The 26,554-nt window shown below is 37.4% G+C and overlaps 1 protein-coding gene across 4 annotated transcripts in view; it reads left to right on the plus strand.

Annotated features, from left to right (window-relative positions):
- The window catches only part of LACTB2 (lactamase beta 2), a 33,274-nt gene that overhangs the window by 594 nt on the left and 6,126 nt on the right, over positions 1 to 26,554 (plus strand). For 2 of the 4 annotated variants that reach the window (XR_012157168.1, XM_073330870.1), the window contains exons 2-7: positions 764 to 927; positions 2,789 to 2,915; positions 5,740 to 5,918; positions 12,080 to 12,228; positions 15,093 to 15,174; positions 17,986 to 18,025. Coding sequence is in view for 3 of the 4 variants with exons in the window: in XM_073330870.1 (XP_073186971.1) it covers positions 764 to 927; positions 2,789 to 2,915; positions 5,740 to 5,918; positions 12,080 to 12,228; positions 15,093 to 15,174; positions 17,986 to 18,025 (741 nt within the window). In the remaining variant the exon portion in view is untranslated. Of the gene's footprint in view, positions 1 to 763; positions 928 to 2,788; positions 2,916 to 5,739; positions 5,919 to 12,079; positions 12,229 to 15,092; positions 15,175 to 17,985; positions 19,320 to 26,554 lie in introns of those variants that run through there. The other 2 variants (XM_073330872.1, XM_073330871.1) reach the window with 2 other exon arrangements.

Consider the following 26,554-nt stretch of genomic DNA (forward strand, 5'->3'; position numbering starts at 1 on the left):
CCAGCATAGTCAGTGATTTACCTCAGGGCCTGATGACAACAGGTCTTGGCTTTTTCCCTGGGGTTGCCACGTTTTTTCTGGGCACCCTGTGTAAACTTTGACTTACCGACACTGATGTTGAGTGGTTGTGTCAGGGTCCAAAGTTTCAACACTCTTTATTTTGATTCAAAGATTCCTTTGTGCTGTCTGTAGGGGCTCTGGCAATTAAATGTTGCAACAGAATAATCCATCAGCATTCAAAAAGCAAACATATGTAAACTCAGCTCGGCCAAAAAAACCTGCTTCTCCCATCTTTCTGGAAACCTATCCTCAATTCTCCCCAAAAATGCTACCAAATATATGTAGGGTGACCAGACAGCAAGTGTAAAAAAGCGGGACAGGGGTAGGGGTGTAATAAGTGCCTGTATAAGAAAAAGCCCCCAAAACCAGGGCTGTCCCTATAAAATCAGGACATCTGGTCACCCTAAATAAAATCGGGACATTTGGTCACCTTCTGCAGCATGCCCAAACCTCACTGAATTTAGGCTGTTCTGGACCAAAGCAGTGCCAGGGCCCTGATAAAGAACATACTGCCCGGAGTCCTCTATCTTACAATGCGGGGAATGCAATTTGAGTATTTCTGCTGATAACACTGCAGCCGTATATAGCATGAAGAGGTGTTCTTCCTGTAGTATTTAGGGTTTCATCACCCAGGGAGTCTCTTAATTCTCTAATGACTTTTGTAATTGAACATTTCTGCCATATTTTCTCTCTTTAAATGTAGAAGGATCCTTATTGACACGGGAGAGCCAGCTATACCTGAATATATTGGCTGTTTAAAACAGGCACTGGCTGAGTTCAACATCTCAATCCAGGAAATTTTAGTGACACACTGGCACCATGATCATACTGGAGGCATATCTGATATTTGTAGAAACATCCACAATGGTAGGCAGAAGATTATAGTTTAATTTGACAGTTACTGAAGGGGCACTACTGGTTAGCTATGGGGACAGGGACCCTCTAACTAGAGTGTTTTGGAGGATTGTTAGTTTGACTGTGCACTTGAGATCTTCATGTGAGCTGTAGAGTGTATTTAAACACTTGATGCTGATACAGCTCATAGTATGAATACAGTAAATAGTATGAATGTTTGGTTTAGATGCGCTCCAAAATGTTTTTTCATGTCAATATATACATATTTGGAAGGGGAAAAGCCTCATGCTGTTAATAGTCTTTTGTCTGTAAATGATGAGAGAGAAATTAATTTACCATTGATAATTCACCCAACAACAAGAGATTCCTCCCTGACTTAACACTGAGAATAATCAATTGACCATTATTTTCACTTGAACAACAAGTAAATAACTGGGTGAGATGGCTGGTAACCACTCAAATGGAAATTTTTGGTGAACGCCCAGACCCCAGATTGTGTAAGGTAGGGACACTTTGCATGTTTGTCCTTATCCAAAATAAACAAGATATCATATTGATAAACATTCAATGATGCTTTTTTGGTTAAATCTGTAAGCGGAGAAAGCTGTTTCTCTTCATACTTTATGAACAGTACAAAAAATGCAGCCCTTCTGTGTTTTGTGGGATATTGCCACAGGCTGAAACCTCACCAGATTTTTTAAACTAGCCAGAGTTACTTCCAAGGAGTCCCCAAGTGCTGCTGGAAATGGTGTTTGTGTCTTAATGAACAAGATGCAACTTCTCCAAATGAAACTAGTGAAATTTCATTTGGAGAAGTCATTTTTTGTTTATCCTCTTTAAAAAACATTACTGATGCAGAACACCAATTTTAGAGGTTTTTGTAGGTGTCTGAGTGGTCTTGTTGATGTAGATATGATTAAATGTTCCTTCATATACATGAGTTGTTATTGCAATAAACTTTTTTTATTCTTTAACTTTGCATTGAAATAGACTCATGCATAATGGTGCATCTACTGACATTTTGTAATTTTATGGGCCATCCATGCTAGCGACCTGAGATTAATCAGTGCTTAACTATGAATAGGGTACTACCAAATTCAGGGCCATGAAAAAAGCGTCATGGACCGTGAAATCTGGTCTTTTGTGTGCCTTTACCCTATACTGTACAGATTTCACAGGGAAGACCAGCTTTTCTCAAATTTTGGGTCCTGACCCAAAAAGGAGTTATTTGGGGGGGAGAGGGGGGCATGGTATTGACACCCTTACTTCTGCGCTGCCTTCAGAGCTGGGTGCCCAGAGAGTTGTGGCTGTTGGCCAGGTGCCCAGCTCTGAAAGCAGCAACCTGCCAGCAGCAGCGCAGAAGTAAGGGTGGCAATACCATACCATGCCACCCTTACTTCTGTGCTGCTGCCTTCAGACCTGGGTAGATGCAGAGTGGTGGCTGCTGACTGAGGGCCCAGCTCTGCAGGTAGCAGCGCAGAAGTAAGGGTGACCGTACCATCCCATCTTTACTTCTGTGCTGCTGTTACTGGCAGCAGCTCTGCCTTCAGAACTGGGCTCCTGGCCAGCAGCTGCTGCTCTCCAGCAGCCCAGCTCTGAAGGCAACGCCGCCGCCAGCAGCAGCTCAGAAGTAAGGGTAGCAGTATGGCAACCCCCCTTCCCCCCCACACACAATAATCTTGCATCCCCCCTCCCCCAGACTCCTTTTTGGGACAGGACCTCTACAGTTACAACACGGTGAAATTTAAATAGCTGAAATAATGAAATTTATTATTTTTTTAATTCTGACCGTGAAATTGACCAAAATGGGCCATGAATTTGGTAGAGTCCTAACTATGAATGATCTAAAATGTAGTCTGTTTTTTTTAAATAGGTTCCGAATATTGCATAAGTAAGCTTCCACGCACTCCACATCGTGAGGAAATAATAGAAGGAGAAAAGCTAAAGTATTCATACCTAAAAGATGGAGATGTGTTAAAAACGGAGGGAGCCACTCTCAGGTAAATGTTAGTTCTGTGCTAGTAGGCTAAGTCAGCTTTTAAAACTAAGTATGTTTTCCTCTCATACCTCATAATCCTGAAGTTACTATTTATAACTGCATCATAATTTAGCTCTTATTTTTAAGACAGCCAAAACAGTTGAGGAGATTCATGAATATGCCACGGTGGAAATTATTTTTTTGATATAATTGACTGGAGGGCTGCCTATATGTCAGATCCTGCACCACTTACTCATGCAGGTAGTCTTTCTGCAGCTGAATAGTATTGTTGAAGTCAAGAGGACCTACTTATGTGAGAGGGGATTACCTAATATTCGCTGGATCCAGCCCCTGATTTCAGCACTATCTAGCCTCCCTAGAAAAATTATTAAGGGTTCCCTAGATAAAACTGTTCATTTGGGCAACCATCTATATTCTATAGTGTTTTATACAGCTGCCCATCATCATAGTTTCTGAGTGGCTTCCATGTAAAATAGATAATAACAAATTCAATAATGTACTTCATGGATTCTTTGGTTCTTGTCTCATTTCAAGGTAAAAAATAAAAACTCTGCTTGCAGTAAAGTTTTCGTTTTTTAGATTTGTATTAATTTACTTTTTGTTTTTAGGTTGAGTTTTCAGGATAACTTATTTTTTAATTAGTGGGTGTGGTGTTCTTTTTGTTTTTGTTTTTTTTGTAGAAAGGTGATTCTCAAAGTTGTGGGTGTCATTCTTATGGTGAAAAGGTTTCTTCAAAGAGGATGCATGGGCTGTTAATCTTTTGAAACAATCTACACAGGGGGATTAAAACACTTGTAATTAAACCATATTTCTTGAAACGCCCTGTGTACAATTGTTCACTGTAGTTGGGAAGCAACAAAATTGCTGAACAACTAATTGAACAGTTTCAAACTGAAATGTATTTTGTGTTCTCAGTGGTTGTGATGAACCCTGTACAAAGGTATTTGCATCAGATTGCTTGTCCTGGTAATTCCTTCTAATATTAAAATTCCTTAGGCCCTTCTCTGTCCAGAATTCTCCCATCAAAATAACACTGCGCTACTGCTCCAGCCAGTTTTAAGGAGACAGCCTGCTTCCTTTCCTTACTCAGAGGGAGTGCCTTTCAAGTCAGTGGTGAATTAAACTATTTCAGTGTTGTAGAACACAGCAGTAGGCTGGCTGCAAGATCGACTGCAAGTAGTAAAAGATATATCTGTTTGAAAGCATTTCATATATTAAAAATAAGTTTTGGAGAGAAAAAAGATCAGCTACGCTAGGGGTAAAAAAAGGGCTTGCCGTTTAAATAATTACGTTTCTGAAGACATACCATTACTCCTAAGTTGGCCTACATAATGCTTGGACAAGATCAGCTCGTGAATGAAGAACAACAGGTTGAAGATGAACCAGAGCAAGATAGAGTTTATAGTGGTGGGCAGAGGAAAGCATTTTGAACTGTTGGCAGCTATGGTGCTGTCTCCTTTAGTTGAAGGCATCCACCCGCAATTGGTCAGTCCAGTCTATAGTTTAGTAATGCTATTGGATTCCTCACTGATGCTAAGCTCTTATATAGCAGCATCCCCAGGTAAGGCTTTAAACCATCCCTAGTTTGCTGGAAGACTCTGTCCCATCCTGATAAACGATGACCTGGCCTCACTTATTCATGCCTTCATCATCTCTCAGCTGAGCTACAGCAATGTAGTATACCTGGGCATAAAGCCTTCAACCCTTAAGAAAATCCAACTGGTTCAAGAATACTGCAGCATGTCTCCTTAGCAACATAAGCAATAGTGAACACATCAGACCTGGCCTCCACTCCCTGCGCAGGCTCCCCATAGAATATTGAATCGAGTTAATGGTCTTGGTCCTTATCTTCAAAGCGCTCAATGACCTAGACTTAGGAAATCTAAAAGATTGCCCAAAAGTCCAGGATGAAGACTATGATAGACAAATTTGCTCCTCTGGCCCAGTGGAACTTTCTACAATGGGGTAAAGCTCACCTATGCGGGAGACAGAGCTTTCTAAGGGGATGGCCTGACACTATGAATGAGCTCCCCGGGGAACTGAGGGAAATTCACAAACCTCACCCCACCTTCAGCTCCAAGTGCAAAGCACATTTCTTTGACCTTGCTTTCCCCAACATAAATGTGTATGTGTGGTTTTTTTTTTTTTAAAAAAAACTTAAACAAAACCACAGCACATATTTCTTCTCCTGTGGAAAGAATAAGAAAACGAACCCCACATGACAGATATTAGTAGAGTGACCAGACAGCAAGTGTGCAAAATCGGGACGGGGGTAGGGGGTAATAGGAGCCTATATAAGAAAAAGACCTGAAAATCAGGACTGTCCCTATAAAATCGGGGCATCTGGTCACCCTGAATATTAGCCATGTCGTGTAATGCACTAAAAGAAGGTGCTCAGATACTACAGTGATGAGTATGGTATAAGGACCTATGTTATAGAATAGAATATTAGAGCTAATTATGTTTGCCAGTTTGCATATATCATAGAATCATAGAATCATAGAATATCAGGGTTGGAAGGGACCCCAGAAGGTCATCTAGTCCAACCCCCTGCTCGAAGCAGGACCAATTCCCAGTTAAATCATCCCAGCCAGGATGATTATATGTTTATGAAGCTTAAGAAAATGGACCAGGTTAGCCCAAATCACATCATCTCTAAGCTGACATTTCATATTAACCCTCTTTCCCTAATAAGGATTCTTTTACAGAGGTTTTTTCTGGAGTACCATATTAAGTCATGGCTTTATCAACATTTGCTTCTGTCACATGTAAATGGTGTATATGTGATTGTTGCATAAAAATTTATTCATTCTTTCATTTAATAGAGTCTTATATACACCTGGGCACACTGATGATCATATGGCTTTACATCTAGTGGAAGAAAATGCTATATTTTCTGGTGACTGTATTCTAGGAGAAGGGACAGCTGTATTTGAAGACTTGTATGACTACATGAAATCATTGGAAATTCTGTTGCAAATGCAAGCTGACTTAATATACCCTGGTTGGTAGTTTACGTTTTCTTAATTAGATCTACTAATTTATGTCAAATATTTTAAAATAGCTCCTCTAAGAATGTAAGAACTCTTACTACAGTCAAATAATACAGTATTTATATAATACTTAATTTATCTTATCCAGTGTTTAGCTATTATAATTAGCTAAAGGGTGTTCAGCTTATTCTATTTAAGACACTGTGTGTGTGCTTGCCATGATGCTATCCATTTCTCTCATGAGCATTTTTGTATTTGAGTGAAACTTGTGGTTGTGAGAAGTGCAGAATTGATAGCTCAGAAAACCAGAATTTTCTGTTACAGAATACATGCGGCAGAGGCAGCATCAGTGCAAGCTGCTTCACACCATCCTGCCACTGCATCTAAACCTGACTAAAAAGACCACCTATACAGCGGGGCGGGGGTAAAGGGTCAGTTCAGTATGTATAGCACTTGAGTCCTTGGGTTCTCTAGTCAGATTACGGCTAAGAAAGCCAATTGTGGTCATGATTTGAGGTAGACAGCTGCCCATTACAAACTGGATTGAGACCATAAATTCATTTCATAGAGGCCACCAAGTTATCAATCAGATTATTATTTTAGTTAACGAACTATGCTGAATTTGATCCAGTGACCAAGAGGTCAAACTCCATATTCCATTAATTATCCTCTAATTTATTCTATCTCCTTGACTTTTCTTTTTTAATCTTGGAAAACATTTAATTTTCATATAAAATTATGCCTCTTTTTGGCAAGACTGAATTTAAAACTTACTATGTGACAGTAAGATTTAAGTTCCTTATTCTCTTTCAAGATTGCATATCCTGGCTCCTGCCTACGTTTTCCATCTTCTCTTTTCATTCCCTTCCCCACACCCTGCATTTTTCATGATTAAATAACTTCAAACTCTTGTTTCTGCCTTCTTCATGAGAACGGCCATGCTGGGTCAGATCAATGGACATCTAGCCCAGTATCCTGTCTTCCGACGGTGGCCAATACCAGGTGCTTCAGAGGGAATGAATAGAAGAGGTAATCAAATGATTCATCCCCGGTTACCCATTCCCATCTTCTGGCAAACAGAAGCTAGGGACACCATTCCTGCCTATTCTGGCTAATAGCATTGAACTTACCTAGTTCTTTTTTGAACCCAGTTAGTATCTTGGCCTTCATAACGTGAACCTTCTATGAGTAGTTTCCTTGATTTAGTCTACCATACCTCCACTCTTTCTTCATTTGGGGGGAGGGATAGCTCAGTGGTTTGAGCATTGGTCTGCTAAACCCAGGGTTGTGAGTTCAATCCTTGAGGTGGTCATTTAGGGATCTGGGGCAAAAATTGGGGATTGGTCCTACTTTGAGCAGGGGGTTGGACTAGATGACTTCCTGAGGTCCCTTCCAACCCTGATATTCTATGTTCTTTGTTAAAATGTACTATTTCCAAAAGATATAATTTTTCATCTGTAGATCTTAAAGCACATTACCCTAGAGGTAAGATCATTATTCCCATTTTACAGATGGGGGAAGTAAACTGACTTGCCCAAGCTAACCAGTGGTAAAGCTGAAAATTAGATTCCAGGTGCTCTGAGTCACAGTCCAATACCTTATCCACTAGGCCACACTGCCTTCCGTGTAAGGTCTACAAACCATGTTCCTCTTCTTTGTTTAGCTTTCCTCATGCCAAAAGTATGTGTTAAATTCCACCTTTTCGTCACAATTCTCTTTCTCTTATCCCCCTCTCTGTTTTATTATCCATCTAGATTACAAATTCTTTAAGGCAGGAAGCTTGTGTTTCTGCTTATCTAAAGCACCTAACACGCTGCTGGCAATAGACAAATACATACACTAATTAAGATTCTAATAAAGCAATAGGATATTGTGCATTTTCAGGGGCTGATGGCCATAGGTATCCTGGTACAGCATTTTGAATTGGAACTAATTTTATTTCCTTAACCATGTTTAATAAAATATTTGTGCACTTCCATAAACAATAGTTATTCCTGAATCAGAGAGCAGTTTTCTATTACCACTATTGACTGTATTAAAATTGGTAAATTTATTATAGTAACTTTTTTGATTTGTGTTCAGTTTTATTCATGCTGAGAATCCTTTCTGTTTGACAGCCTTATTCTCCACCTTTCCTTTTCCTCTGTCACGCAACTCTCTCCCCCATACACACTCTCTCTCTCTCTCCTGAGGCTTCTCTTATTCCATCTGAACTCTGAATTAAATCTAGGAGGAGGCCATGATTCATTGCAACAACATGACCATTTGCCTGGTGTGAATGTCTTTATATGGATGAGGTTTTTTTTTTTATTTTTTCCATATAACTTTTTATATTTAACATTAGTTTTTTGAATTGAATATACAATAGAACCTATCCACTGTTAGTGTTTTATAAATCTCCCTGGGAACTGATACTTTGGCCACCAGAGGGCTCTCTCACTTCTCTATTCATACAGCTTTTCTGCTAGGAAGTGTGAGTACTTTAAAAATTGAATGTCCATTATCAACAGACAAATCTTTCTTAATTTTAAGGTGCTAAACAGTATTAAAGTTAATATGTTCCAAGGAATATTTGAACTTAGACTCCCTAAAATGAAGAATTTAAAACGATGAAAATTAACCATTACCAAAATGTTATATACTAATACACTCACAGTTCTTGCAGTCTCTTAAATAAATGTACAATTGTATAGTATCACATTTTGTATTTAAAAAACCAACTTTAATTCTGTCCATATAGTCCTGGACAGCCTCAACTAATATTCAGAAATTCGGATAGTCTCCCACTTAACAACATAGATTTTTCCAATATTGACTGCCATCAAGATCTCAATTTTAGCCCTCCAAATACAGAACAAAGACTCTATCATTCCAACTTCTCATTGTAGCCATGACCACAAATTTCACATTTAAGCACCTATACCATATGAGAACACCATCCACTCTTCTGCTGTAAGGTAGAAAGCCCACTTGGAGCTTCACAGTTTTATAAAGAAAATTAATAAAGTGTAATTTTTTTCTAAGGTTTCGGAGTATCACATGAGGAGAGCAGAATTTCTCCTGTTAAGTAATAAAAGTTGACAAATGTTTTAGTTCCTTAACAGTATTAAATGGGGGAGGAAGAATGGCCTTGTGGTTAATCCTCTGATTTAGGATTTGTGGTCAATTCCTACTTCTGTCACAAACTTGCTGTGTGACTTGAGAATGTCACTTCTCTCTCTGCCTAAATTTCTCCTCTGTAATATATGAGTAATGATACTACTTCCAAGGAGTGTTACGAAAATAGATTCCTTCATTGTTGTGATGCACCCTAGTGCTATGATGATGGGATACATATGGGTATCTAGGGTGATACAAACCAGTGTTTGCATAAGGTCTAAACTATTAAAACATTAAAATACTTCCATTAAAATACACATATGGAATAGATCTAGAAATGTATTTGTAATTTTTTTGCAAGTCACTTAATAGATTTATTGATGGGGTGTTTGTGTTCAAATGGAAAAGAGCTCAAACCAACTATAAATCTGAGTGCTCGCAAAAGTTGGGACAGGTTTATATCCAGATTAGGGTCCAAATTTTTCAATTTTGACCCAGTGTCATAGACAGAAAAGTGTACATGTACGTGGTTGCTGGAGATGACCTGGTGTGCAGGATGTGTGAACCTTCCTGAACTTTGCAAAATTTTGGTTCCATTTTCATATCCAAACATTAGATCTCTAGCTCACTGGAGGTGGAGTGTGTTAAATCTTTTTCAAATTGAAATGATAGGTTTGTTGATAACTATATCTTGTGATTCAGAACTAAGGTTTGTTTTGGAATGTTTAATGTGACTTTTCACCACTGTAGGCTTTGAGAATGAACAATTACTGTATTACAGTCTCTATTCACTGTACCTTAACTGATCATTTCCTTTTTTTTAAAGTACACTTTTTACTAACTTTTTTAACATTAACATCATTAGTATGTTATATTTGTTTGTTTTGTCAAGCAAAATGAACTTCAACATAAGGATACTTTTTGTCTTGGAATTTTACTTTTAAAAGTAATATACTGAAAGCACACACATATTTCAACTAAAAGTTTTATGTGCATAAAATAGGCTTCACTGCATAGTATTAAATGCATAGGTCTGTATGTGCTGAAATCAATATATAAAGTTTAATGTACATAAACTTTTTGTGCTGAAAAGACTTAATCAATTTCTGCCAAACTTACAAGTTCCACCTAGTTGCCTGTCGGGCTTAAACTCTCCCCATACTCCCTACAAGACTTATTATCTTAGCATGGACTCCTTTTATGGTAGTCTTTATCATGTATGCGTCAAGCACTGAAGAGGGCCAGTTCTTTTGTTCCAAACTGCCACTTCTGAGACAAAATGAGTCTGGGACCCATGGACCACACATGCACACCAAGTATAAATGCTACCATTGTGATATGACAGCATTTTGCACCCACTTTGCACAGTGTCAATTACTACAGAGTGCCAGACAGTGAAGAATTAGGCTCCTAGTCTTTGGATTGTCAGGCACTTTGCACTACATCAGCCCCAGTACCTCCTAGGACACTGATTTCAGAAGGACTTGGGGAAGAGAGTGAAAAGTAAGTCAATTTTAAATTATAAGGAACTGAAAAGTCATGGCGCTTAGTCATAATTTCCAAAAATGTTTCTTCGTTTTTGAAGTCCTAGAACTAAAACTTGGTTTGAGCAATTTACTTAACTGTCTCAAAAATACAACTATAGCTGGAGAATAATTCCAAAAATGTAGAGCCCAAAAGAACTTCAAAAGAAACTGTTTAATTCTGAGCACCCCAATAATTTTAATCTTATAAAAGAACCCGAGTTGCAGCCTTAACTATGTTAGCAACTATTATGTATGTGTGTATCTCAGTTCTGTACAATATACAGTACGTGATTTATCTGCCTCTTGCCACAAAAAACTCTAAGAATTTCCCTACATATTGGCAATTGATTTCTCCAGAAAGAAGGCATCGTTCAAATTATGTTTGCATATATTCATGTGTGTATTGTACAAACCAAAACAATTAAACTTTTAGTATTTTATATCATCAGGGCAATACCACAGATTCCTCAAAGTTCACTGCTTCATAGATAAAAATGATGATCCCTTTTTCTACTTTGGTTTCAAAGCACTTCTATAATTCCACTATTTGCAATTTGTCTTAATGTGTCCAAAATACATTTTATGCCAAATTTAATCAAATTTTAAATGGACAGTATATTACCTTTCTTGACAGTTCTTTATTCTTGCTCTATCAAATTCCAGTTTTTTTGATTGATGTCTTTTTATCATGCCTCTGAAAAATATTCATTGTGTTTTTAAAAAAAACAAAACAAAAAAAACAGGCCAGAGCAGCATCCACTTTTTTCCTATTGTGTTGTCCTTTCCCCCTCAAATCTTTCCAGGTCTGTTGTTCTCTCTGCTCTTTCTTCTTTCCCATGTTCTAGCCTTTTAACCTGTGTACATACACTACAGCCTGTAAAGTGAAACTTGGCAATGATTCTATTGATAACCCTGTGGTCTACAGTGTGTCTAAAACACACTGTAATGGAGAATCAAAGATATACTGGCAGTCGGGTGGCCAGGTGCCCGGTTTTCGACCGGACTTTGGGGACCTGACAGTGTCCGTTCAGATCTACTGACCAGACATCCAAAGTCCGGTTATTGTGAGCGGGGGAGGCGCTGTGTCATCACTCACTCCAACCCCTACTCAGCAAGGGCTGCCTCCTACCTTCATTGGGCAGCTGCAGCTCCCAGCCCTGGTTCCACAGGCAAGTCCCTCCTGACTTGGGTGGAGATGGGAGGGGAAAAGCAGTGAGTGACGGGAGGGAGGGGGAAGAGGAGTGGATGGGGGCAGGACCTCAGAAGAAGAGGTGGGGTGTGGCTTTAGGGAGAATAGGCTGGGCAGGGGTGAGGAAGAGACCGGGTAGGGGAGGTTCCCGCATTCCCGCTGGAGTGTCTGTTTTTTTAAATATTTCCACATTGGCAGGGTGGGAAGTACAGGGATGCTGCTGCTTCCATAGGATTTGTAGGCTTATCAGAGCTTTTTACCAAAGTGAGAGGATATTTGTGAGCAAATTATTAAATAAGTTGTTTAAAATATTCTGTTTCTTATATGAAAAAACTCTTGTAATTGTGTTTGAATTTAGGACATGGCCCAGTAGTGCAAGATGCACGTGCTAAAATTCAAGGATACATTTCTCACCGAAATGCACGTGAACAACAAATCCTAAATGTTTTGCAGGAGAATGCTGGAAAATCATTTACATCAATGGAACTTGTAAAGATTGTATACAAGGTAATTATAGTTAAAATGTTATTAAATTGAACTGAAGAACACAACCTTAATTTTCAATTAAATAAATTCAACATGTTATGTGTTTGTATGTGGCCTTTTAGGCAGCTTCATAGTTAAGCAGAGCCACATTTGGCACTTTTTCTGGTCTAGTCATGTGCAGTAAAGGACTAATGTAGCAAAGTGCACACATGACTATAAGCATGTAAGTAGTCTCGCAACTTAAGTGCTTTACTGAATCTGGGCTTAAATTATTTTTATTAACTTCTACCTTTCATAATTATTTTTAAGCCTAGTAATCACACGTTCCTCATGAGTATCAAGAAAGTTTGTAGTTATAAAATAGATCAGAATGAACAATGTCAGACAATAACTAAACATATTTATGTCCAGGATTGGCGTCTCCTGCAAGGTATTTGAGAACTTGTAGTTGCATGCTCCCACAGGCTTCAGGAAGGTGCAGGCTAAAAACTGCTAGAAACCCTGTGTTCTGACTGCTTGCCATGGGGCAACAAGAGCTGGATCCTGTGACTTAAAGATAAAACAGTCTGTACACTCAAAAGCCTATTTATTGATCATCAGACAGAGCCCTAAAGATGCTAGTCTCTCTGCTTACCCTTCCTCTCTTTATGGTAATTCTCAGAGTGTAGGGCATGCAGTATAGAGAATTCTTTCATGGTGTTGCTTACAGGAAAAAACTTACTCACTGAGCTGGGCTGAAGGGAAAGCGCAAGATGCAGGGAGGGCAAAAGATAGCGGCCAACCATCCTAATCGGACATGGGCTGTAAACATCCTGGACAGATTTACAAAGGGTTTTGGAAATGCATCTCAGGTGTTTCAAGTTCCAGTCTGTGTCCTGGAGACTGGGAACTACTGCAGCCTAGGAGGGATTTTTCTGTAATGCTGACCTCTCATACAGATCAGGCAGAGACTGCTACCTATTGTCTGTCTGAGCAGCTACTCTAGGCTGATGATTTTTGTGCAGAGTGGAAACTAGCTCAGAGCCAGGGAAGGGAGCCAGTAGCTCCCTCCCCCTACACATTGAGGTAAGTGGTAAGGGGGGATTAATCAGAGGAGCAGGGGAACTGGACGGTGGGGGATAATGATATCAAGGGGTAGAAAATTTGGGAGAGGTGGGTCCCCCATGTAATTTCAGAGAGGTATGGGGACAGGCCTGGGTAACGTACTCTGAATTTTAAATCCCCCCCCCCGCCCCCCTTTGAAGACAGGTATAGGCTGTTGTGAGAGGAACAGTTATATGAGGAGAGGTGGTTTCAAGAAGAGGCTCCATTACTTCAGGTAAGCATCCAGAAGCTGTGATGCTTATCAGAATCACAAACATTCTGAGGTTCTCCAATCACTAATTTATAATAATTTTTACAATGACACTTCTAAGTTTTTAATATGGAGATAACTGTTTTGCATCTCTGATATTTATTTTAAAAATAACTGACAATTTGCCAAGACAACAACAAGACAATTTGCCATTTAGATCCCACAAGATCTCTAACTTCCAGATCCATAGCATATTTGGGAAAATTCCCCTCAAATTTTAAGAAATGCTGGCAACTGTGGAAAAAACCTTGAGGCGTGGAAAGGGAATTTGATGTACAACTGTCTGCTGTCATATTGCCTCTATATAAATCCATGGTACACCCACATCTTGAATACTGCATGCAGATGTGGTCGCCCCATCTCAAAAAAGATATATTGGAATTGGAAAAGATTCAGGAAAGGGCAACAAAAATGAGTAGGGGTATGAAACAGCTTCCATATGAGGAGAGATTAATAGGAGTGGGACTTTGAGCTTGGAAAAGAGACGACTAAGGGAGGATATGATAGAGATCTATAAAATCATGACTGGTGTGGAGAAAGTAAATAAGGAAGTGTTATTTACTCCTCATACCACAAGAACTAGGCATCACCAAATGAAATTAATAGGCAGCAGGTTTAAAACAAACAAAAGGAAGTATTTTTTCATACAATGCACAGTCAACATGTGGAACTACTTGCCAGAGGATGTTGTGAAGGCCAAGACTATAACAGGATTCAAAAAAGAGCTAGATAAGTTCATGGAGGATAGGTCCATCGATGGCTATTAGCCAGGATGGGCAGGGATGGTTTACCTAGCCTCTGTTTGCCAGAAGCTGGGAATGGGAGAGAGGGGATGGATCACTTGATGATGACCTGTTCTGTTCATTCTCTTTGGAGCACCTGGCATTGGCCACTGTCAGAAGACCGGGTACTGGGCTAGATAGACCTTTGATCCAATGTGGCCGTTCTTATGTTGAGCTTCGTATTTGGCCAAATACTAATGTTCGAAATGGTTTATTTGTAATACATTGTCAAATTTGGGCATAAAGTTGGCCGGGAAAGAACATGGGGAAATTGCATGACGGGCTTTATCATTCTGAAACTCTTTTGTCATGAAATTTGAGTTTATATAGCTTGCATTAGCAAAATTAACTTTTTTCAATGCTGTGACTTTTTCAATAGCTTTGCAAATATTGTCGCAAACTAGGAGTAATAACCTTCGAAAAGTAAGTTTTCTAGCGCAGAGAGAGGGAGGGAACCACATTTATGAAGCTGTCAGTAAAATCTAAAGAAAATTTTCTAGCCACACTAACATCCCAGTAGAGGCCCAATTCACAACAGCACTTAAGCACATGCTATCCTTAATTAGTACATAATGAAAAAAATGAGGGGGAAAAATATATTATTTAAACTGGAGATTTAAGTTGTATGACTTATTTCAATTCTTTGCCACTGCTGGTGGGAAGTTGAACATAAAAGGAAAATGAAAATCAAAAAAGAAAAATTATTAGCAGATATGGCATGACTATATATTCATTGTATTTCTATTTAGGAAACTCCTGAAAATTTACTTAAAGCAGCAGAAAATAACCTCACCCTTCACTTAAGGAAATTAGAAAAAGAAGGAAAAGTGTGTAAGTTTTTTTCTTTTTATAAATTATTTCTTAAGAATATTTTGTTAAATTATTTCCTGGAAATCACACATGGATAGTTTTTCATACAATTTTTGTAGTATTAGTAGTCACTCAGACAATTTAAAGTAGAATTAAATTAAAAACTAAGATGATTTAACATTAAGGATATCTAAAGTTCTGGAAAAGATCATATAATATCTTTGAGAAGGTGCCTGTGACGACAAATACTATCATAATGCATACATTCAAGAGATCAGAATTAAAGAACATACACATTACAATAGTATTTGTCATCACATGCAGTTTCTCAGATACATTTTCTAATCTTTTTCTAATCTTTTTCTAAAAGTTTAGATCAGCTGTGATTACATAACTAATGACTTTTTTTAGGCATATGTTACTGGGGGCAGAGTTAAAAATTGTGTAACCTTATCTTTTACATTTCCTGACTTTATAGTAATTAACTGCAACCTTAATATTGTATTAATTTAGGGTTTTTTGCATATTACTTTCAAGTTGTTTTAAAATGGTCAAGAAAATGTCCCAGTTCTGTAATAAGACCCAGTAAGAAAAGGCCAAGTAGTCGTTATCAATGTCTTTAGAAAACTAGGCACTTGAACAGGCGTTAGCCAAAGGCTAACAAGCATATGTACCAGTATATAAAAATATAAATGTGTCCAAGTGAATAAGCTATCAGGGTTTGCTGAGTTTTAAGTAAAGGCATTTAGCCCAATTTTCTTCACATTTGGATTTTTTAAAGTGATAGATAAAATTTGAAGAAATAGTTTTGGTATCATTTTAAGTTAAAACATCTGAAGATAGAATTTTTAAAAAGGAAGCACTTAAGTCTAAATCATGTCTTCAAGCACAATCGTTGCTTTGGTGCCATAACTGTAGGGGCTGAGGAGGTAGTACTATGAACCATATTTTGTGCATAAGAGAGATGCAAGCAGAATGCAGTAGGGCAGGGGTTCTCAAACTGGGGATCGGGACCCGTCAGGGGGTTGCAAGCTGTCAGCCTCCACCCCAAACCCCACTTTGCCTCCAGCATTTATAATGGTGTTAAATATAAAAAAAAGTTTTTTTTTAATTTATAAGGGGTGGTCGCACTCAGAGGCATGCAGCGAGAAAGGGGTCACCAGTACAAAAGCTTGAGAACCACTGCAGTAGGGCAACATTATGATCCCTTGAGCTCACTACACCTTTTAAATGGTGTAGCATGTGTTCTCCTATCCACTGCTGGACACTAGCAAGCACACTGAAGATAGGTCCTGGACACTTTACAAACTTGGCTGAGTAAGACTCCTTGGGCCTTATGTGCTGTTGACCTACTAACAAGTCCCTCCCTTCCCCACCCCCAAAGCCTCAGCTGAGGTAGCACAATTAACAGGATATTTTCTGGGGCTTGTGCAAATACCCAAAGACTAGATGAGTAGAGGGTTCCTTTTCCTCTCCTAGGAGGAGCCGCAACTTGCCCATTAATAAGCTGTGCACATATGCACAATAAATCATTTTAAATGTACATCTGTCAATTTAATATGTTCTGTTGTGCATGCTCAGTGTGTATCTTTCAAACAATCAAAAGTTGTTAAAGACAATTTTTTTCCAAGTAAGAATTTTTTCACACTTCTTAGAACCATAAAAATTCACCTTTTGATAAGCGACCAGGGACACTGAGCTTCAGTCAAAAAAGTCTATGCTTCAGAAAGAAATGAGCATCTAAAATTGTTTGGCAGCCTTAACAATTATGGGTTGTACCAAATGCTGGCTAGAATAATTCTTGTGACTCTTTCTTCAGTATGTTACTTTTGATGCATATAGAATTAATTTACATTTTCCACCTTCTTTGGAAGAATGAAAAAGATGTTTTCAAATCCCTTATCCATATTGAGTATTCTTGTGGGAGGTTGAAGGGGGGAGTAAAGTTGAAAATGTAAGAACTGTGGTTTTTTGCTTGCTGATTTGTACACTTTGATGCAAGTATTAACTTTGTAAGTTCTAAATAGACCTTAGATTTGTGATACACATGACAGCACTATACCTTTGTCAATATTTCAGTTCAGTTTAAGGATTTATATTAAGAAAAATACATATTATTGGTCCTGAATGAGTGCTATACAAGTCCTTGCATACTCATACCACTGATCATTGACCTTTGACTTTGTTTTGGTACAAAGCCATTTTTTAATACAGTTTGGGGTACCGTATTTCAAATTTTGGTCGTTCTTAGGAAATAGTAGCTGCAGTCAAATGAAAGTTTCTTCTAACTTTCACAAAATATTTGTCCAAAGAAACCTCTTTTTAATGTGCAGCACTGAATATGTCTAGCATATTTTGTTCCATTGTTATGAAAACTAGAACAGTAATTTGGCACATGTTCTGTTGCCCAAAGATTCTTAATATTCAGAAATTCCAGTATGTTTTCCTTTAAGTTTTATAATTATATTCATTAAAATTTGTTCTTAATATGGTTTATATCCCTAGAAGTCTGGTTTTGTTATAGTTAGCCAATTTGTGAATGTTTAACAACCTCCAGTAAATCAAACACTTAACCTTAACCTTCAGTATTCAGGTGGACGGCATTGTGGCTTTAAAATAAAATCTCCTAGTATGCATGCACAAATGGATTTTAAGATATATGGTGTGACAACTTCATGTGTCTGAGGTTAGAATTAAGCTTCCTGAGTTACTTCATTTTGCTAATATTTTCCTTTTCCATAGCAAAAAACAGTGTATATTTAGACCCAACAATGATAGCTTTGAGTGACTAACTTGGTTAGTTTTACTTTACTTTTTTTTTTTCCTTAACAGTAAATGAAAAGTCTCCCAACTCCAGATGGAAAAGCAGTTTGTAAGTGTTGCAAGAAACAGAAACAAGATTGTGTATTCTCAAATAAATACCTAAACACAACCTTTTTATATAAATACATGGACTTGTGTATGCAGAACATTGCATGGAGTATTAGAGGAATCCAAAAGCACTCTGCTGTTATGTAAAATCAGAACAACATTTTTTTTTTGGGAAAAAATAAATTACATAATTCTGCTGTCTTAAATACATTTCATGTAATCTAGTGTTACAAAGTACTCAGATAACTAATGATTGTCATATTCCGTCTGATGGGGATTGAAAAAACTTGTATATTCAGTTAGTCAAATGAAGTTACTGTGAACAGCTGTATGTTATCTCTTTTTTTTGTAAAGTTGACTTTCTGTTGCCAGTGACACAAAACAGCTAGTAAAGGTACTACTGTAATATAAAGTAATTATTGATGACAACTGTAGTGCAAAAACTGATTGTGAAGGCAGAGTGCCTTTCATGATGACCTATTTTCACTTGTTCATACTAGTGCAAAAATGACTTAGTTTGGGATTTGAGAGTGCTCAACCCTTCTGAAAATCCAGCCACTTTTATTAAGGTACTGTATCTAAGTATTGATTTTTGGAGCCTGATTTTAGATACCCAAAGTTGAAATTTTTGGCCCCTATGTGGGCTGTTGCTATTTAATATAGAAAGATTCAGTGTAAGAGCTAAGTGAGCAAAAAAAGTACTTCCAGCTTTTTGTAGTCTCTGAGGAAAAACCTTTCCTAGCAGATTCAGTATAAGAGGCTACTATTAATTTTAAACTATTCATGCCAGTTAAGACAAACATTACTTTTGCTATGATTTTATTTTATTAAATGCAAACAGAAAACTTTGTGCAAATGAAAGAGTCAGATTATACAATCACATGACTTTTAAAAATACTATACAGATAATTATTAGAGATGTATTGAACACTAAGCACTTGAAGTCCCAGGTGTTTGCCAATTTTAAATATTGATTTATAAATTCTGCCCTGAGTTACCTACCAACGTCATATAAATTACAAAAGGTGAAACAAGGCAAAATTTGACTGTAAGACTCTATATACTGTCTGTGATTAAAAAATACAGTAGAAAGTTTTAATCGAAGATAATGTTGGACCTGAATTTCAGTTTTCTGTGTGGCTTAAACTTTTAAACTAACTGAACCTGTAAATATTTGCACTACTGTGTGTATTCAAAAAGTACATAATGACCGTGTGGTTTAAATGTACCTTTTAATCCTGGCACAAATCTTGTTTTGAAATCGCTTAATATGGAATACAGATACATTTATCTTTCATGCCTATGTTCTTGGGAAAGCCTTTACAGACTTTTTAAATGGTTCAACCCTATATTTTCATATGTGGCATGCACACATTTGGTCAGGTAGGTTTTTTTATTTAGGCTTTAGAAGTTGTATTGTTCCAATGTTAGTTGACAGCAAATACACATGGATTATAGACAGGGTGGATTTGATTTACATCACTAGTCAGGAAGACTCGATTTCACTACATAAAAATGCATTCTTGTTGGGTGTTATAACCTTAATACATATTCTTCACAACTCAGAGATGTACGTTCCATTTTTAGAAGGTTCACACTATACATTTTTAAGTGATTTACTTTGAAAACTTTTTAGATTAGTTTTACAACTAATCAGAAAATGAATGATTGCATGGTTATTTCATTTACCAAAGATAATTGAAGCAGATATTTATGAAGTCATTGGGAGGTGAACTATCTCCAGTTCAACAGGTTAATCATTAATATTTGGAGGATTTTTTTTGCCATGCTGTATTAGGAGGAGAACATTACCAGACAGACATTTTAAATTGTTTTATTTAACTAAAACAACAACATTATGTATTCTGGATTTTTTTCCTTCAACAGCAAACATATAATATTTTAACAAAACAAGCATATGAATTTTTGAATTTAGTTAAACATTCAAGTTTTCTAAAATCAGGTTTTGATTAAAATTGTTTTTGACTAAAATAGTTACATGAAATATTTTTTAAAAAAATTAAATAGACTGTCAGCCAGGTCAACATGAGAAACTTAAAATATGGACTTATGCAGCTAACTCAGTCGTCTTCACCTTTATTTTCCTGTTTGTTCATAATCTGGAAAAGAAAAACAAGCTTTCCTGCTTCTTCAGGTCCCAAACAATTTCTCAATTTGAAATGAATTAGTCCAAAGGAAGAAAATATTCTTTCTTACACTGGCAGAAGAGGCTACTGCTGTTAAAAGTGAGATTATCACTTCAATAGTCTCTGAATCCAAGTGCTTAAGTGACTTCCACCAGTTCACTGGTGTGACTTTCTTTAAAACATCATCAACAAACATATATTTCTTGGTTCTTATTCCCAAACTGGATCTCTTTTACGGTCTGCTGCCATTGTAGGTTTTCCCTTCTAGTGAGAGAATGGTATAGTAGATCTCAAATCAATGAAGGCTACACTCAGAAAGACCTCAAGACTTCTGGAATATGCTGCTCAAAGTTTCACTTTTGTTTCTACTGCCTGTCCCTCCCTTCTCACATTTATCTCCAGACGACTTCCTTTTCCAGATCTGTTCCACCCCCAATAATCTTCTATTCATTGAACTTTTTGAAACTGCACTTTTAGAGAGAGGTAAGGGATTGACTCTGTACACAAATTTGCCGGGGGTACAATAGGGTTGAGGTCTGTGACTTCTCACCTCTCTATATTTTATTTATTTAAAAACATTTTTGCTGTTAACAAGCATGTTATCTCTGGAGACACAAATCCACAGTTTGAGAACTGCAAAACTAAGCATCTCTGATGGTATCTTCTACTGAGCACTGAGTACCATTGGGTAGATAGAAAGATGAACCTAAATCTATACAGAAGCCCCTGGAACCTCATAAGATTGGGTCCCTAATCCATGAACTATTGGAACTCATTTACAAAACTTTTCTTAAACATTACATACATATATTCTCATACTATAGAATTAGAATTTATAATCCCTATTCCATGATGAGATATCTTTGAGCTATAATGTATCTTCCTTTAGATAGGGTTTTTTTCCTCAAAAAGCATTTTATCAAAAAATCCAATTTAAATAAAAAATCTGATTTTTTTTAATCATTGATTTTTATCCATCCTGATTATACAGAAAACAGCAGAAGGTCATTTTGTTGCTCCGCTCTTCTGAACATAATATACTAGGTAAAGTCTCACCAGAGCCAGTATGGAGAAAAAATGCTACTTCCTTGCTCTGCGGAATGATCCTTTTTGTGTGGGCAAACTGCATTGGATTTTTTTACAGCCAAATTGTACTTGCCTGTTCAAGTCTAACTTTCGATCCATTATCATTCTTAGGTCTTCAGCATTACTGCTTTCCAAGTTTCCAGTCCCTGTATGTTTGTGCATTGAATTGAGTTAGCTAGTATTTTTCCAATTGAATTATTTTTCTGTCCATGTTTCTAATTTGTCTCGGTTCTTTTGAATTCTTTCTTTTTCCTTTCTGGTGTTTGGAATTCCTCAATGTACTATGTGTGAATTTCTACTTACTGTTTGTGGTCCTGTTATTCTGTAGTTATTTCATGAATTTGTGCCCATTTGTTCCATTGCTAGGAATAGAAATTCAATATATGGATTTCGAGGATCACTTTTTTCCTTTTTATTTTTTTGAAAACTTCATTTGTTTTTTTCCTAATCTTTTGAAACTTCCCAGTTATCTGAATTTCATTTCAGAAAATAATGGTCAATCGTATATAGAGTAAGTTCATTAACTAATTCTGTTAATACTGTAGGGTCCATATTTTCCAGAGTAGCTAATTTGTATATGGTCAAATGTTCCAAGTATTCCTTATCTCTTTATCAATAACAGGGTTTTCTTTCCTATTTAATCAGTTTTATATATTTTCTTTATTGATCATTATTTTTAGAAGTAATATTAGCCATTTGCATCAATTTCATCTCCACTTATTAAATGATCAACTTTCTCACTATTATTTTCCCTAGACAGCTTAGATTTGTAAATTTTCACCCTTATCTGGCTAGCATTAACTCATCCTGCCTCCCTGCCCCCCTCCCCCTGCCTTATCTTGCTGGAAATATGAAGCTACAATCTACTGTGATTCTTTCATTAGGTATTAAAGGATTGATACTCATGGCCTGAAGCCATGAGTTTTGGTCATAGTGGTCTCTCTAATTGGTGTCTCTCCCACATCCCTAGTCTTACTACGAAATAGCTGGTTCAATTTCAGGAGTTCCATATAGGTATTGCAGAAGTTTAAAAAATGTTTTACCAGTAAAGCTGCATCTCCAAGATGTGGATCTGGAATTATCCCCTCTTCCTTTTCTCACTTACCACCACCTCTTTTTTCCCCAACATTACGAACAATATGTAATTGTTTGTTGCACACCAACTATTTAATCATTCTTAACTTAAACTCCATGTTCCCAATGTAATGAGAGTTATCAGTAACTGATTTGCTTAGTCTTTAAGGATTTCTAACACTCCTGTTTATTTGAATGTTGTGGTAGGTTCAAATGGGGAGTCAGAAAGAGGGGAAACCTTCTGACACCAAAACACCCTTTGGGACTTTTACTTATCATTCTTGTGGTTGCAGTGAATGATTACTTTGTAGAACCTTCTGTCACACTGTCTGGCGTGGCTCACAACTGTGAGTGCCTATCTCAGGACAGACTGCCAGAAAACAGGGCAGATTTCCCAAGATGGTGGTGTGTTCTATAATTAGATTTCACTATGCTGGTAACAAATGTAAACTCCTGGATCACTATACCAGTCATAGCCTGGAAAGTCTTAGGGGACAGTCTGTGACTTCATGGTATTTTGCCACCCAGACAAACTGAACTTTGTGGTAAAAGATTATTAAAACAAAAAATCACACCACATCCCAAGAGACTAGCCACTTACCCTAGATCAATTGGCACTCCAGATCTTACACCAAAGACAACTCTGGCAGCCAATTCCGTAGGAAACTAACTATAAGTTTATTAGCTAAGAATAGGAAATGAGTTATTGAGAGGTTAAAGCAGGTAAAATATATTAACAGAGGAGTCACGGTTTGCAATTTCATAAGATGTTAATGATGTAATAAACTGCCAGTTTCCCAGAAGTCTTTCAGAGTACCCAGATAGTCTCTGGGGAACTCTGGTTTGTATCTGAAACACTTCCCTGGAACAGTCCAGTCAGAGATTTCTTTGAATCCATATTTATAGTTTCTTCATATAGAAAGCAAGCTGACAGAGTCTCTACCCACATGGGCTTTTCCTTTGATGACGGTGAGTGAGGAATGCACCTAGTCTTTTGACCTCTGACCATGATATATAATGGCCACTTACTTTGAAATTAGCATTCCATGTTTAAGACCTTACCTAGTGTTTCACAAGATTTCTTTGATGGGTTGTTTAGTTACAGGAGTATACATAAGGTAAATGTTTGCTATTACATTATTACAGGAACAGATAAGTGAAAACATGCAAATAACATCCCATTCATGAAGTTTAAATACACAATACACTCTTACACAACTGAACATTACTTTGATCTGCACTAATACACAAGTGAATTGATTCTACATCCTAGCATGACCTAGTCTGCCACCATCACATCTACATGTACCTACAATGAAGAAATAACATTAAATTCAAGATAAAATTGAATGCAGTGATTGTGAAAGTTGCCAGATTGATAGTCTCAGAAACTGAAACTTCTAGTATCCACAGAATCAAATCCAGTATGTAGAAGTGCAAGATACCCCGCCAATATTGTTCTGAAATATGAGGAAAATGTAGTCTCTCTTGACACTACTCTGCTGAGAGTATAAAAAGAGTTGGCAATTATGGTGGAGATTTCTTCAGAGAAACCTTCCCACTGGGAACTCTGAGATCACCAAAGATTACACGCAACACATTTGGACAGCTGCCAGACTGTGATGTCTTATTCGCTACTCTTCTGAGACAGAAAATTACTGGTGAGCAAAATTTGTCAACTGAACTTTTTTCTCCCTGTATTTTAATGTCTCATTTTAAAAAATCTGACTGGTTTTTGCCTTCAGAAATTACAAAGTAGTATTACCATCCTCCCCTTGAGATCATCATTATCTAATATAGTAATAACACATGTAGAGCAGCAGCTCAGTGAAGAAAGGGTATGGAAAATGTTCTGGTCAGGCAGTAACATGTACTGGGGAATGGAGTAGCAAGTAGGATAAATGCTTTTTCTAAGACAGGTTTAAGCCAAGAAGCTGACAGTTGAAAGACTGTACCATGGTGCTGAGCCCTGTGTTCAGCACAATCGGAGAAAGCATTACTTCCTGCAGCTTAAGCTCCAGTGAGGCTTCCTATCCAAGTAAGGACCTGGCCTGTCCCTGCTCAGCTTGAGAGAGAAAATTAACACCCAAACTGTATGCCTAAATGCATTTCAGTTGTTACACCATTCCCATTCACCTCATCCATTTCTGCAATCCCATCCATAGAATATTTTCCTGCCTGCAAATTTGTAATTATCACCGATTGCTACATTCTTTATAAATTAGAGTTATAAAGGGGGGGGGGCAACTTGCCTAAAAATGTTTGACTTTTAATGTGTAAAGAAAATCTGGTATGATGAAATATAAGGGCCAAGTAGACTAGATATTAAAAATAACCCCTTGCAGAAATACTGCAGTTTGGGAAGAAAGGAGAGTGGGAGGGAAGAAGAAGGAATCCTTGCAGATTTCTGGTGCCACAAATCATTGCCAGATATCATATCACCTGATATCCCCATTTAATACATTTCTACTGTGACGTTTGAGCATGTCAAAGAACTTCCAAAACAATTAATTACTGTTCCCAACACATGTATGGGACAGGAAAGTATCCCTATTTTACTGATGGGGAAAACTAGGGCAGAAGTCTGTTGAAAACCAAACCCTGAACTCCTGACTACCAGTCCTGTGTTTTAAACACAGAATCATTCTTCCTGTCTTATTTATTGCATGATTTCTAAATTATTTTGAACTCTCTGTGGATATTCCCTGGTCTTATTGTCTTAAGAGCAAGTAATATCTTATCTGACATTGAAGGATGCAGCTACAACTGAGCATCTCCCAAAAGAGCATCACAGTAAGCTGGTGCTCCAATTTTTTACCCTGCTTCTGGGTAGTCTTAATTTCTTTCTCCCCTCCTGTTATGGCTGTTCTTGCTTTCCTCTTTCCTGCTTTATCTTCTTATTTTTTCTGTTGCAGTTGGGAGAGAGCTGTCAAAGAAGTGAATTTTACATTTCATTCAGAACAGAGAGATTTTTTACCCTGCTTCTGGGTAGTCTTAATTTCTTTCTCCCCTCCTGTTATGGCTGTTCTTGCTTTCCTCTTTCCTGCTTTATCTTCTTATTTTTTCTGTTGCAGTTGGGAGAGAGCTGTCAAAGAAGTGAATTTTACATTTCATTCAGAACAGAGAGATTTTTAGTTGTCTTCTGGTAATTAACTCCAAAGCACTAGCCCAGTTGCTAGAGCCCTGCTAATCCATGGATAACTAACTACATCTGCGGACCATGTTTGCGGATCACAGATCGGATGCAGACACACATTTTATATCTGTGCAGGGTTCTACCGGTTGCCAAGAAAGCTTTATTGCCTGCTGAGATGGACAATTTTTTAGTTCTTGGGGAACACAGCTGCCAAGAGAGGTTATCATTTTCAAAACTGAGGTGGTGGTGTGGGCCAATTTAATGAAAAACCTTGAAGATTAATACTAATATTTAAAATTTGTTCCACTATTCTATGAAGAGCTATGTAGTGAGCGGAGCACTAAGTTGATATGCTCTTGGTAACTTCTGTTGCTAAAGTGGGGAGCTCTGGCATTCTGGAGTAAAGCATTTTTTAAATGTTGAAACGTTTGTACCTAGTGAGTTGCAATAGCCCAGGCTAGAGTTAGTCTGATTTTTTGAGAATTATATTTTAAAAGCGTGTGTCTTGCAGTACAAGTTTCCTACAAATGCAAGGAATTGGCACATGACCAGATACATCTGTAGGTTACTACTTATAACTGAGAGATGAATAAATATTATTGACACTGGTTTCTTTTAGCTGGATTATGATTTCCTCTAAGAGGTTTTCTTTATATAGTAAAATGACACATTTTTGTGAGTATTACCAAATCATCTTGATAACTGTCATATCCAAAAAGACTCTTCCTATAACTAGAATATTTATCTTAAAGGAGCATTAAGCTATCTCTCCATGTGCTTGTCTTAAGGAATAAGTTTAAAAGTATAATTTCAGTTACAGTTTCAAGTGTAGCAGGAATTAATATAATTCTAGAAGCATTGTCTTACAGTATTATCTTAAGGGAGTCTTCTTTCATTACTTCAGTCCTGTCAGTCACTCATTTATTACTTTAACATTTAGGAATGTCAAGTCAGATAAATTTATGATTAAATTCCGTGTGAGTGGTAACTTCCAGTTTGTAGTATTGATTGCTAGCTTCCACGTTTACTAGTTAGAAGCTGTCTTGTGAAGTTAGCTCATGAAAATATAAAGCTACACTGCTTTACA

Source organism: Lepidochelys kempii, chromosome 2 (assembly GCF_965140265.1).
Source record: "Lepidochelys kempii isolate rLepKem1 chromosome 2, rLepKem1.hap2, whole genome shotgun sequence".
In the NCBI taxonomy this organism is placed as follows: domain Eukaryota; kingdom Metazoa; phylum Chordata; order Testudines; family Cheloniidae; genus Lepidochelys; species Lepidochelys kempii.